Source organism: Chrysochloris asiatica, unplaced genomic scaffold, assembly GCF_000296735.1.
Source record: "Chrysochloris asiatica unplaced genomic scaffold, ChrAsi1.0 scaffold00305, whole genome shotgun sequence".
Lineage (NCBI taxonomy): Eukaryota > Metazoa > Chordata > Mammalia > Afrosoricida > Chrysochloridae > Chrysochloris > Chrysochloris asiatica.
In genome coordinates, this window is record NW_006408823.1 from 195,103 (window position 1) to 209,429 (window position 14,327).

The 14,327-nt window shown below is 48.0% G+C and overlaps 1 protein-coding gene across 1 annotated transcript in view; it reads right to left on the reverse strand.

Moving 5' to 3' along the window:
- Window positions 1-9,960, reverse strand: part of NLRC3 (NLR family, CARD domain containing 3) — an 18,180-nt gene extending 8,220 nt beyond the window's left edge. Inside the window, exons 1-8 of the mRNA XM_006874902.1 lie at window positions 9,907-9,960; window positions 9,415-9,554; window positions 7,546-9,324; window positions 6,936-7,022; window positions 3,795-3,878; window positions 3,090-3,173; window positions 1,803-1,886; window positions 339-422 (exon numbers count right to left, since the gene is read on the reverse strand). Of these exons, the coding sequence (XP_006874964.1) occupies window positions 339-422; window positions 1,803-1,886; window positions 3,090-3,173; window positions 3,795-3,878; window positions 6,936-7,022; window positions 7,546-9,324; window positions 9,415-9,554; window positions 9,907-9,960 (2,396 nt within the window). The remainder of the gene's footprint in view (window positions 1-338; window positions 423-1,802; window positions 1,887-3,089; window positions 3,174-3,794; window positions 3,879-6,935; window positions 7,023-7,545; window positions 9,325-9,414; window positions 9,555-9,906) is intronic.
- Window positions 9,961-14,327: the final 4,367 nt, after the last annotated feature.

A 14,327-nucleotide genomic window follows, 5' to 3' on the forward strand; every position in this document is an offset into this window, starting at 1 on the left:
CCATCCACGCATCCACCCACCCACCCATCCATCCATCCACTCATCCATCCATTCACCATACATACATATATACATCTATCCATCCATCCACCCATCCATCCATCCATCCACCCATCCATCCATCCATCCACGCATCCACCCATCCACCCACCCACCCATCCATCCATCCACTCATCCATCCATTCACCATACATACATACATACATCTATCCATCCATCTATCCATCCATCCACTCATCCATCTAGGCACCCATCTATCCCATTCTCACAAATGTTTACAGTGGGCTAGGCATTCACAGGCACCCAGGACACCAATTTGGTCCTTCTGCATTTCTCACATGAGCTCCTTCAAGCTCCTGTTCTGCTTCAGGGCGTCTGCCATCTGCTGGACTCCCTTGGGCCCAATAGTGTTCTTCTGCAAGCTGTGGAAGAGGAGAGGGTGTCCCTGAGTGAAGCTGGTTACAACCATTCCCAGGTCTTCGACAGCCAAGTCAAGTTTAGGAGCTAGAGAAACTTTGACAAGCTAGTCTAGATTAGAAACTACTCCTTTTATCACAGCATGTGGTGAGGTGGGAATTCTCCAGGAAAGGTCTGTGACTCATTACCAGAGTGTTGCCAATGACGTCATTATAGGTCTGTTGCCACACCTTCCCTTCTAAGGAGCTAGGAAGCAGTGATTGGTGGATACCCAGAATATCTGGCAGCCTCCCAAGTGGATGTCCATGTATAAGTCCAGCTGTCCACTCAACAGCCAATAATCTCTCGCCATCTCCCAACACTAGAAAGCTCTCTGGATAGCAGAGATCAGAGGGCAGATGCTCCTTATCAATTCCTCTTCTCTAAAAGCTACTTCCTTTTTATAGTAAGTCTGGTGGAAGGAGATGTAACAGGAAAGTCTCATGGCTGGTGAGAAAACTGGCTCTTAGGCTCCTCTTCGCACCAGGGCATCTACACAATGGATTTTTCCTGGATCCCCAAGAGAGAGACTTCCCCTACCCTCTGCTTCAAACATTTCTTTTCAAGAACACCTGTAACTGTCAATCCTTTCTCGATCCCTTTGAGATGTTGTTGATAGATGCCACTGAGTCATCCTGACTCATAGTGAATATAGCGTTTCCAAGGAGTACCTGGAGAGTTTGAACCAGTGACCTTCTGGTCAGCAGTCTGGTGAAGATGTATGTCAACATTTTCAAAAGCTCAATAAATCTCCTGCTGGTTTGGCAATCCAAGGAGCTTCCTCTTTGAAATGTAAACTTCAAGGAGCTAGTGCCCCAGTATCCCTGCCTCCTTACCATAGCACCTGCTTGTCATGGAGACATGAGAGATTTTAGTTTTCCTATGGCTAAAGGCAGTTAACTAACACAGGTGGCCACCCAGTTACCAGGTGAATTTAGGATGAACTGTGTGTGACAAATGGTGCCAGGTTTCCTGACTAGAGACTAGTGACGGTTTCTCTTGAGAACATGTTGGTAGTGAGTCAAGCTGACCCGGATACATAGGAGGCTGAACGTTCTTTCTGTCTTTGTCACGATCTGGTTTAAGGCTTATCCAGTAAAAAAAACAGTTTTGTTCTCTCCTATATTTGTGGACAGGATTTTCTGGGAGGGCAGAAGATTTTCTTTTGAATCTTCTTCCAGCACATGTTCTCTGGAACAGAGTCTGGCATCAGTTTTCCAGGGGCCATCTGGACAGGTGAGAAAGTCTCTGGGTCTCACCGACATCCATTCCTCCTCACAGAAAACAGGAAGAGACACCCTTGGGGAAGGGCAAAAGAGGAGAGAGGTGGCAGCCTGTCCACTTACTGCAGCATGCAGAGGGTCCGAGTGGTGGCCAAGGCCTCAGCCATGGACCTGGCACCATCGTCCTTGATCACGTTGCTCTGGAGGCTGTGGAGATGAGGGAGAGGAGTGTCACTGTGGAGCAAAAGAGAGCCTCCAATGATCCTGATGGGGACTCTCATCTCTCTCATCCAGGAAGATACCTCAGGGCTACCAAGGCAGTTCAAACTTACTAGCCACTCCTCAGAAGCCCTATACCGGGCGGCTATGAGTCAGAATTGACTTGACAGCACAGAACACCACCACCAGCACCATCATATGACCCTGCAATTCCACTCCCAGGTAGGTACATACCCAAGAGAAATGAAAATATATATGCATGAAAATGTTGATAGCAACAGTATTCAAATAACCAAAAGGTGGAAGCAATTCAAATGTCCATCAGTGGATGAATTGATAAGCAATTTTTATTATCCACACCATGGAATATTATTTGGTCATATTACATGGGACAAAGTGGACAAACCTTGAAAACTCATTGAGTGGAAAGAAGGCAGACACGAAGGGCCACATATTACATGATTCCATTTATAGAACATATCCGTACATTAAGACATAAAGTAGATTTATGGTTTGCAGAGACTGGGGACAGGGAAAAAAGGGGAAGGACTGTTAAATGAATAAGGAGACCTGGGGGTGATGGGAATGTTTTGGAACAAGACAGAGGTGATGACATCATACTATCAATGTCCTAAATGCCACTGAAGTGTACACTTTAAAATGTTACATTTATATGATTTTCACCTCAAAAAAGAAAGTAAAATGGAAAAAAAAGAGATAATTCCAGACTTAACTAAGGATGGCTACACCCACAGGCACCTACAAAAGGACAGAACCAACCACACCAAACACAGGGACCTTCTGAAATGTGGGCTCTTCAGGGTGCCAAAAACACTTCATGAAACAATTAGGACACCATGACTTTGGGAATTTCCCCTTCTATAAAAGACAAGAGGTTTTCCTATCATTTTTATTATTTTGCCTTTCCCCACCCGCAGCCCCTGCTTTTCCTCTATCCACTCTTCAGGTCATAAACAAGCACGCAGAGTAAAGAGGGGCTGGAACTTTGAAACTTGCTTAGCATACAAGACCCCATGGTATCCAGTGGGCTGGACCCCAGGCCTACCATTTAGAAACCCTCCCGTTTGGTAGCATTTGAGGAAAAGGTTTTCTAGACTCTCTGAAATTAACCATTTTAAAGTGTGCACTTTGGTGGCTGGGGGAAGCAGGGATTGGGGGCAGGTAACGTACCTCAGAGAAGCCAGAGTGCGGTTAATCTTCAGAGCATCTGCCAGGGCCTTGGCCCCTTGTGGCCCAATGGAGTTACCTCGGAGGCTGGTGAAGGAAGAGAGAAAGAATTACCCCCATTCATTTGACTTCTAGGGTGGGAAAGAAGAGGAATTACACTGATCCTCAAAAAGGGTCAAGGTTAAGGATTTTCGTGTTTGATGGAAGTGGGGCAGAGATCTTATATAGTCAGACATGGAAGAAGTTTTCCAAGATAGTCCCCTGTGATGGGAGAGAAATCAGGACTTGATGGATTATTGGGAATTAATGCAAATTAAGGAGAATTATAATCCCACATTTGGGACTGAAAAACCCAGTACTTCACTGGGTCCGATTTAGCAGTCTTGGGGATGACACTCAGGCAAGAGTCCAGGGGCAAGCAAGGCTTTGCTTGCTCAGTTGTCCTTCCAATCCACCCAGAGGAGAGTGTGAGCCAGGATGAAGTCTCTCTGATTCCTAATCTTACAGAATTGAGGGACCATCAGGGGCCCAGAGATCTTGGAACCTACTTTAAATGCAGTATGGAGTCCATGCCCAGAGGCTAACCGTGGGGGAAGGGTGGATGAAGCCAGTCTCTTGGCTGAGGAGGAAAGAGCCTATACAAGATGGTCCACATACTTTTCCTCTTCCAATGGCAAAACATAGATAGGCCTGTGGTATCCTACTTACTCCAGAGCAGTCAGACTTCTGTTGACCAGAAGGGATCTGGCCAGAGCTTTGGCCCCTTTGTTGCTAATCTGGTTCTCAGCCAAGCTGCCCAAAGAAAGGGAGAGGAGTGAGTGGTTAATTAGGGCCATCCATCCATCACCTCTTCCTTCATGCCATGCCTGTGGTTGAATCCCTAGCCCTCCCCAGCATCATCAGGACCTAGACATGAATGGAAATGAGGTAACCCCTTGAAACAGGATGGTCAAACACAGGCGCACCGCTGAGCCTGGGCAAACTAGGGCAAGAGTAGGTGGGTAGCCCCAGATTCTGGCAAAGGGTTCCAGGGAAAAGTTTGGCTAGAATCCAGCACAACAACTTCCATGCACAGAGCAAAACGAAGAGGACAATGACAGAAACCCAGCATGTGGATCCTGCCAGTGGTATGCTGATGAACTGGCTGGCCAGAAAAAAACGAAACACACAAAACGATTACAGCGTTCGCTAGTTGCCATGGAGTCAATATTCTCACCATGGCCAACGGCCAATTCCAAGCACAGTTTATAACTAGCTTGCAAACCTCCTGAGAATTTAACCTTCAGCTCTCATGAACTGGTACAAGCCGGTTCCAGCACACCACTGATTCCAGCCTTTCTCCAGTGAAAGACAAGTAAATGGTAAAGTTGTTACAAAAAAAAGCAGGTAAACAACAAAAATCATCTATGCCAGCTTTGAAAGGAGACTCCATGAATATGCTGGTGGGGCAACTCAGCGTTATCTCATGTACCAAATTTTGGAGGTGCTGGTTCTTGACAGTTTCCTAGGCATTTAAAACTGTTGGGGTAGCCCCAAGGGGTACAGCTGCTCAGGTATATCTTCCCTTCCGGGTCCCCCTAAAAATTCAGGAGCCACCAAGAGGCTGATGAGGAAACCATGCAGACTGGGCTCTAGACTCCCCACCACTACTTCTTTTAATCCTAGCAGCTCCCCCTTTTGTCTGTTTTGCTTGATGTCTTTTGGAAACTATTTCTTTAGAAAAATTTGAAAACCACTCAGCCGGGCCACCTTATGTATAAATGTTCTCAGATTCTAGAGCACCTCTGCTCCTGCCCCCCAGGACTTGTATAACATTTTGTAAGTGGTGTTTTGTGAGTCATGTGAAAAGTTTCTTTTCAATTCCTTCCTGCCTTCTGAGCTCTATGCCTGGGCAAATGCTGCTCCTCTGATCTTCTGTGGTTGATGGTTCTAAGAAATGCGGATCTCCCTGGTGTTACCCTTGACCTTATGGGCCTGTCTAAGCACCTTCCCCCTCCCTGTGAGGGTTCCACCAGGCTCTATAGACAACATGTAACTTTTCTGAAGGATATCATGGGCATTTCAAACAGGGATAGGACATTTAGAACCAACTACATAGTGGTGAAGAAGGGCATGTGGCCATAGAAGAATATTTTGGCTTTCTTCAAAATCATTTTTGAAAATTGTTTCTAGCCTACTTTAAGTAAAACACTGAAAATTGAAGACTCCCATGACATTAAAACAAAACATTAATGAGAAGTCATCATGATCATTTTTTCTTTCAAAGGTGTTGCACTTATTTCTCTTGCTCCCAAGACAAAGGCCATACTGCTAATGACAGCGCTTCCTTCCCTGATGCCTCCTCTGTATCCTCCTTGTCTCAAGCACTTTACTTGAACTAGTTCATATAAACCTCACAACAATCCTAGGAAAGGGTTAAGCTTGAGCAATGAAAGATCTGACCTTTGACCTTCGGTCCTGGAAGGTAACTTCTAACCCCTTGAAGTGTGTCCTGTCTGATAAGTGTCTTTGTTTACTTGAAGGCTGTGGACCATGCCAGGTAGTTTATGCTAACAGTATGATTTATGGTGGGGCCTTGAGCCATGTGATACCAGCTTGATTTTGGAGGGACTGGAGACTGAGGTCAACCATATGGGTGAGGAGTCCTGGTGTGGCACTGTGGGCTAATGCATCAGACTGCAAAGTTGTTTGAACTGCAAGGTCAGTGGTTCAAGCTCACCAATTGCTCCTTGGAAACCCTATACAGGGTTGCTATGAGTCAGAATCAACTCAACAGCACTTAACAACAACTACCATGTCTATGTGATTGACTCATAATAAAAACTCTGGCCACCAAAGATTGGGTGAGTGTCCTTGGTTGGCAATACTCCATGTGTGTTGGCACACACCATTTCTGGGAGAATTAAGCGCTGTCCATGTGACTCCACTGGGATAAGGCAAATAGGAAGTTGTGCCTGATCTCTCCTGGACTCTACCTTTTGTTTTGCTAATGTGAAATTTTCATATTTTATTGTAATAAACCCAGGAGGATAATGACTTTTCTGAGCTTTGAGAGTCCTCTTAGTAAACCATTGACCTTGAGGGTGGTCTTGGAGACCTTATCCTCTTTAGGTACAGATGAATCTTGTTCAAGATCACACAGCACCTACTGTCTTAACCGCTGTGTTCAGCGACTTGAGTTTGTTCCTAACTGGTTCTAAATTTTTCCTTTCTTCAGAGAAATATTACTCAGAACATGGGAAATTATTGAGAATAAAAAATGGCTCTCTGGGTTGTCTCCGTAGTTTTCCAAAACCCACTCTCATGCCATCACATCTGTTTAGCTACAACCAGGGTGTTCCTCAGATTCAGACTTGTTATTCTAGGAGAGATTTCATGACCATGTAGATCTCTTCTTCCGTTCTAAAGACTCATCTGATTACCATGTTGTTAGTTGCCATGGAATTGGTTCCAAATCATGGTGCTCTTATGTATAACAGAATGAATTCAATGTGTTAGATGCCGAGGTTACTGTTTGAGGCCAAACTTTGAAAGGAGCTTAGAGAACGTTGGGCCATGTCACCACAGACATGGGAGGAGAAACGGATAGTTCTTGAGAAATGCTTTCCTGTTCTGGACAGTGTCTGACCCTCATCATGCCAATCCCCTTTTCTTACAGATGAACTACCTCAGGTTCTGGAATGTTCTAGAATGGGCAGAAACAAGCACACTGTATCCTGAACCATATTTGTCAAAGATACCTCTTCTTGAAAGCACCCTGGCCAGTTGAACAGAGAAGGTGATAGAAGAGTCATGGACCCCCGGAAACAGGTAGGTACCCACGAGTGGAGTGTCCTTGCTGAGGGTTACCTGATCTTCTGAATGCGACAGTCCTTCCCACTCAGCACACTACCCAGCAACTCCATCACCGGGTCCTGGAACTGGTTTGTGTCCAGCCTGCCCAAGAAAAACAGTGACAGGGAGTGTCCACTGCCCATGGGCAGCTGGGGAAGAGACCAGTGGCAAGAGAACTAGCCTTGGGGCAGGGGAGTGGTCTCCAGACATCCTGTTTGGGAACCCTTTTCCTCTCTCTCCTCCCCATCCCATCCTTGTGGTTCAGAGTTTGCACCTAGCGCACACACACTGCTCCGAGTTCTCCTGTGGAACTTGAAATGAAAGGCTCAGAGGTTATGAGTCTTGGGTTTCCTGTCCAGGGAGGTGGCTTCACCGGCTATCTTACAACAATCCCGTGTGCTACGTATCTGTGTGGCACTGAGCTTACTCTCCTCTGTCCGAGGACCCATACCTGCTCTCAGGTTCCATGGCCCTTGTCCTATAGGCTGAGTTCCAGAGCAGTGGATGGAATCAGGGGGCACAGACTCCACAGCACTGGGCTGGTCCAGGGCACCAGGGGCAGAAACTGTTGCAGACCCTTCTCCCTACTCTGCCCACTTGCACTGAACACCCTCCCCGTGCCCACCTGAGGCTCTGGCAGTAGAGCAGCTGGGGCAGTAGGCTCTGGAGGACAGCCCGGCTGAGGCACAGGGACAGGTTGGCTTCCTGGGCACAGGTGTCTGACACCTGCAGCAAGTAGGCCAGGGTGGCGCGGTGCGCGGGGCTGGTCAGCTCGGCCAGGGATCCGCGCTCCATGGCCGCCTCCACGTCGCGGGCCAGCTCCGTGTGCTGTAGCTCTTGCAGGCAGCGCAGGATGTTGATGGCCCGGGCGCTGACAGCGGCCTCGGAGGCCAGGCAGCCCCGCAGGAGGCTAGCCACCTGCGTCCGGTAAGTCTGGTGCTCGCCTATGGCCAACAGGGAGTCTGATAGCAGGGCGTTGACCCTGGGGGACAGAAGGCCCGAGAGGAAGCGGAGGAACACGTCCAGCCTGCCGTCCTCCGCCTGCATGGTCCGCTGGGCGGCGCTCCGGAAGTGCGTGAGGAAGCCCAGCCGGGGCCAGGACATGCCGCTCTCGGTGAAGAGGTCGAAGATGGCCCTCTTGGATGCGCTGTAGTAGTAAGCAGCTGCTACAAACTCCTGCAGGGACAGGTGGGAGAAGCAGTAGGCGGCCGAGGCACCCGGTATTTCCTCCTGCCGCAGAAAGCAGCTGCAAACAGCGCTGTGTAGCAGGGTCAGGTCCACCCCGGATGCCTTCAGGTCCTGCTCGTAAAACACGTACTTCTTCCTGAGCAGCCCGAGGAAGGCCAGCCGGCCCAGCGTCCCCACCATCCTGCGGCCCCCCTGGGCCACATGCTCGATGCGTGGGCTCACTTTGCCCCTGTCCTGTCCCTCCCCACCCAGTGCCATCCGGAAGTACCAGGAGTAAATTTCACTCAGGGTCCTCGGGGATGACAGCTCAGCAGCGTCTGGGGTGCCCCGCCTGTGGTGGTACAGGTAGCCCAGAGCCAACCCTGAGAGCCGACAGAAGGCAGGGACAGTGCACATCAGGTAAAGAGCCCTGTTTGCCTGCACCTGGGCCAGAACCCAGTTCGTGAGGCTCTGATCTTCTGGGAACATCTGCCCCAAACACGCTGTGATCTCCTCCTCATTAAAGCCCCGGATCTCTGTCATCCGGTCCACCAGGCCCCCCGGGATCTGCCCAGCCGCACCAGGGCGGGAGGTGACCCAGACAGAAACTTCCGGAAAGAGGTTACCGCGGATGATGTTGGTGAGGAGGCTGTCCACCTGGATCTCCTTCTTGGGGTCCGTGCAGGCTGCCGCGTTGGAGAAGTCCAGGGGCGTCTTACTCTGGTCCAGGCCGTCCAGAATCAGGAGGGTCCTGGTCGGAGCCCCCACTACCAGGCTGGACTCCCCGATGTGTTGGAAGGCGGTGCGGATGAGCCGGTCAGCTGACAACTTCTCGTAAGTGTTCAACTCCCGGAAGGTCAGGGGCAGCACCAGAGACACGTCCTTGGCGAGCTGCCCTTGGGCCCAGAGGCGGACAAAATGCCTCACCAGGGTGGTCTTGCCCACGCCGGCCACCCCGACGGTGATGGAGACGCGGGGCGGCACTGAGACCCGGGAGAGGGGCAGGAAGAGCCCGTCCAGAGCAATGGTTCTGGCGGCACGCCCAGCCCCACGTGTGGCTTCCACCTGCGTGAAGTCGTGTTCCCGAAGCTGCAGGTCCGTCAAGCCGTCCACTAACAGAAGGCTGGCCAGCCTGGCCGGGGGCTCACCCAGCTCCTTGCTGTCCCCTAGCCTGCCCAGCAGGGCGGCCCGATGCCGCGGGATCCTCGAGTCTGCGTGACAGAGGCCCAAGGGGGCCAGGGTGGGTGAGGATGACAGGAGCGGGGCAGAGGGTTCAGGGAGAGGCCCCCCTCTGCCATCCAAGCCCATCCTACCATGGCGGGGGCACTCCGGCGTCCTGTCGGGGGTCTGCAGGGCTTGGGTCCCCTTCCCTGTCAGCAGGTCCATGAGGGCCTTGACCTGCTCGGCTGGGGAGCCACCCACAAGTACTTCCTGCCTCCGCATGCAGCCCGGGGCCTCCACCAGGAGCTGTGGACAGCGGAGCCAACCCTGCTGCCTCCATCCGTGCCTGGGACCACCCCAATCCAGGGCCTCCAAGAAATAACCCCACTTCCCTCCCCTCCCTAGATGGTGAGAATAGGCTCATCCCAGGGGCTTGGCTTGGGGCAGGGGCCACTCACCAGCCGACTCTTGTGACTCTCTGACCTGCCGTGTCATCAGTAGCCTGACAGTGGGTGAGAGACACATAGAGGTGTCACATGGCAGGGGAGCTGGTTCCCAAATGCCTGCAAGGTGGCTTTCCTTATCCAGCTGTCCTGGGGGCTCCTGGGAATGCAGGGACGCAGCAGACAGGTGAAACCCACAAGCCCCATCTGCCCACAGTGGCTTCCTCCCCCAGGACCTGAGTCAGCTGCATGTTCAGGGCTGGCTGCATGCCCACATGACCTCCAAGTAGATGTCCTCACTCCTTCCCTTCTAGCGGGCAGGACATCATCAGGGCCACAGGCTCAGGGGGCAGGGGCCAGCCATTCCCCACCCCTAGTTCTAAAGCAAAACATACCATGGGACAGGCAAGGTCCTAGATCATGCCTGCTGGTGTATATTTACTGCCTAACTGTATTAGTGCTGTTTTCAGTCTGCTCAGGTTTTTTCATATTATTGCAAAGGTAATCTTACCTTTTCCTTTCTAAAGTTAACTCTTATTTTGGAGACTTTAACAACACTGGCCAGACCCCAACCGATGCGAAATCACATTCGTCATACAGACTCCTTGGTTAATTAACTCTGAGGCCACCAGGAGAACACCTAACCCTCATCACATTTGTGAAGTGTTTATAATTAGTATTCTCTTGCTAAGGAAGTTTCCTTTAACACCTCATTTCCTATTGCAACTCAAATAATATTATGGCCAGAGAAGAATGGATGCATTTAAATTATGGTGTTGGCGATGGCTAAGAATATTGACTATTCACTGTGAACTGCCAAAAGAACAAAGAAATCTGTGTTGGAAGAAGTACAGCCAGAATGCTCCTTAGAAGCCAGGATGACGAGACTTTGTCTCTCCTACTTTGGACATGTTATCAAGAGGGACCAGTTCCTGGAGAAGGACATCATGCTTAGTAAAGTAGAAGGTCAGCGAAAATAGGAAGACCCTCAATGAGATGGATTGTGCCTGCAGCAAAGGGCTTGAAACATAGCAGCCACTGTGAGGATGGCCCAGGACCGGGCAGTGTTTCCTCCCAGTGTACATGGAGTTGTGATGAGTAAAGTACCAGCTCAGCAACACCGAACAACAACATGCAACAAATACACACTGACTGCTTACTATGTTCCTGAATGAACCGTGCTGGCACCGCAGGTTAGGTGATGGACTGCTAACCAAAAAGGTGGCGATTTGACCCAGCCAGCCAGATAAGCAGTCTGGTTCTATAAGGGTTTGCAGCCTCAGAACCCCTAGGAGAAATCTGTACGGGTTGGCAGTGGGTGGTGGGCACTGGGTTCCCAACATTCAGTTAAGCATTGTATTTCCATTACCTCATTTCCTTCCCATAACAACTCTCATTATGATTATTTCTTCCATTTTATAGATGAGGCTACTGGGACTCAGAGAGGTTAAGTGACTTGCCCCAGGACACACAACTAGGAAGGGGCTGACCCGGAATCAAAACCAAGACCTCGCAGACACCATCTCTTGTACGGTATGGTCTCTTACAGCACAGTTATGGGTTGTTTAAGGGTTAGGAATGTCTGTTGAATCAGGACTGGATTTTCTAGCATATTTTGATCATGATATATGGTTTATTTCCATGTATTCATTCAGCCAGCAAACCTTTCCTGAGAGCTTGTGGTGTGCTCTAGGAACTAACTGGGCTCTGAAGGCAAACACGTTAGACAGCGTCCCTAGCCTATGAGTGAGTGTGTGTGTGTGTGGGGGGGGGCAGGTGGTGTACAGCTGCTGTCGAATCCTTCTGACACAGAGCACCTCATCTGGCAGAGCAGAGCTGCTCCCTTGGGATTCTGAGACTAAATCCTCACGGGAGCAGACAGCTCGCCCTAGGTGATAGTGACAATAAAAAAGGAAACAAGTAGTGAAGACAGGTTCCTGGGGTGCTTAGTGCTGTGAAAGCAAAGGCCTGAGACAACGTTAAGTGCTCATTTGCTAACTGGAGAGTCGGTGGTTCAAACCCACCCAGAGGCCTTTTGGGAGGAAGACTTGGCAATCTCTCCCATAAAGATCACAAGGGCAACTAACAACACCCCCAAATATGAAACAGGGTGGGCTAACACAAGAATAGACACACAAGTCCGTAGAACAGCATTGGAATCCGCTAACAAATATATGTTTATATTTACATATAAAGAACTTTGATAATATGACAAAAGTAGGATTTCAAAGCAGTGCAAACGGTGTTGAGTCATTGACCAGGCTACTAAAAAATATTATTGAACTCTACTCCACATTGAATGCCAAATTTAATTTCAGAGGGATTAAGAGATTAAAAATTATACATGTAAGACCATATATGCACAATAGGAAAACATGAGAGAATATGCTTAAATCTCTCCTTAAGGAAGGCATGACATAAACCCCCAAATCATAAAAGGAACACATGAGCAGACTGACTTTCTATGAGTTTTATATTTCCAAATAATTATAGATGCTACAAATAAAGCTGGAAGAGAAAACCACAAATCAGGAATCAGAACTTGCAAAATACGTGAAAGAGCATTAATAGCCTTAACATATAAGCCATAAGAAATAGACGACCATTTAGAATTCGGGACAAAGGGCACAAAGAGATAGTCCATAGAAGAAATACAAACAAGCAAAACATTGAAGAGGTGCTCAGTCTCATTAATGACCAAGAAGAAGAAATCCCGAGTTGTATCATCTTTCCTCTGTGTAATTGACATAGATTATACAGACACGCTGCGGGAGTTGGTGAGGATGAGGCAGTAGGAGGAACCCTAAGATGTTGTTGGTGGGAGTGTAAGTTGGTATTGATGCAGCATGAGTTTCCTTTATCTAGAGCCCTGGTGTGGTGCTGTAGGATGAGCACTTTGAACTGCAAGGTCAGCGGTTCAAACCCACCAGCTGCTCCTGGGAAACCCTACACAGGGAACTGACTCAATAGCACTTAACAACAATAACATTTTTGTTACTATCTTGTGACCCAGAATTTCCACATCTGGGAATAGATCCTAAAGGAACATTTGAACAAGTGCACAATTACCAGGGTAATGACTGAAACATTGTTAATAATAACAGGAAATCTGAAGAAAAACATTTCCATCCAAAGGGGGCTGCTCAAATCAATGATGATCCAGTTATCCAACAGAAAGTTAGGCGGTCATTACAAATAATTTGGTAGAGCTATACGTTAAACTGGAAGAAGGGCCACAATGTATTTTTGATCTCTTAAAGCCACTGACCACCACGTGTCTGTCAACTTGCTGCACTGTGGTGGCTTGCATGTTGCTGTGAGGCCGGAACCTATGAATACTGACAGGGTCACCCTGATGGACAGATTTCAGCTGAGCTACCAGACTAAGACAGACTTGGAAGGAAAGGCGGACTACTTCCAAATCCTTAGCCACTGAAAACCTTATGAACAGTAGTGAAACACTGTCAGATAGCACCAGAATATTGAATATTGAAGCATGATGATGCGCATCAGAATACTGTTGGATATAGTGCCAGAGGATGAGCCCTTCAGCTGGGAGGGTACTCAAAATATGACTGGGGATGGGCTGCCTCCTCAAAGTAGAGTTGACATCAATGATGAGAATGGAGTAAAGCTTTCAGGACCTTCATGTGCTGATGGGGCACAACTGAACATGAGGAGAAACAGCTGTAAACATCCATTAATAATCAGACCATGGAGTGTATGAAGTTTTGTAAGTTGTCAAAAATGAAATGGAATGTAAAAACATTGGTATCTTAGACATTACTGAGCTGAAATGGACTGGTATTGGCCATTTTGAATCTGGCAATCAGATGGTTTATTATGCTGGGAATAACAAATTGAAGAGGAATGGCCGTGCATTCATCATAGAAACGGTGTTGGAGATTACATGATAGAATTTTGCAAGACCAATGACTTCTTTGCAAATATCTCTTAAACAACATAAAAGATGCCTATACACATGGACCTCACCAGGTTGAATACACAGAAATCAAATAGACTATATATCTGTATGAAGAGACTGTGGAAAAGCTCCATATAATCAGCCAAAACGACGTCAGGGGCAGTCTGCGGAACAAACCATCAATTACTTATTTGCAAGTTCAGACTGAAGCTCAAGAAAAAAATTAAAAGTCCACGAGAGTCAAAATATGACTTGGAACATATCCCACTGAAATTTAGAGATAATCTCAAGAATAGATTTGATGCATTAGGCATTAGTGATACAAAACCAAGGAAATGGGATGACATCAAGAACACAGGAAGAAAGCAAAAGGTCATTAAGAAGCAAGGAAGAAAGAAAAGATCCACATGGACGTCAGAAGAGACTCTGAAACTTGCTCTCCAGCGTACAGATGCTAAAGCAAATGGAAGAAATGAGGAGGTAAAACTGCTGAACAGAAAATTTCAAAGGACAGCTGGAGAAGACAAAGTCAAATATTGTAATGAAATGTGCAAAAATCTGGAGTTAGAAAACCAAAAGGGAAGAACACATTCATCATTCTCAAGCTAAAAGAAATGAAGAAAAAAATCAAACCTCAGCTAGTAATACTGAAGAATTCTTTCTGCAAAATATTGAATGATACAGTAAGCATCAAAAGAAGATGGAAGGGGG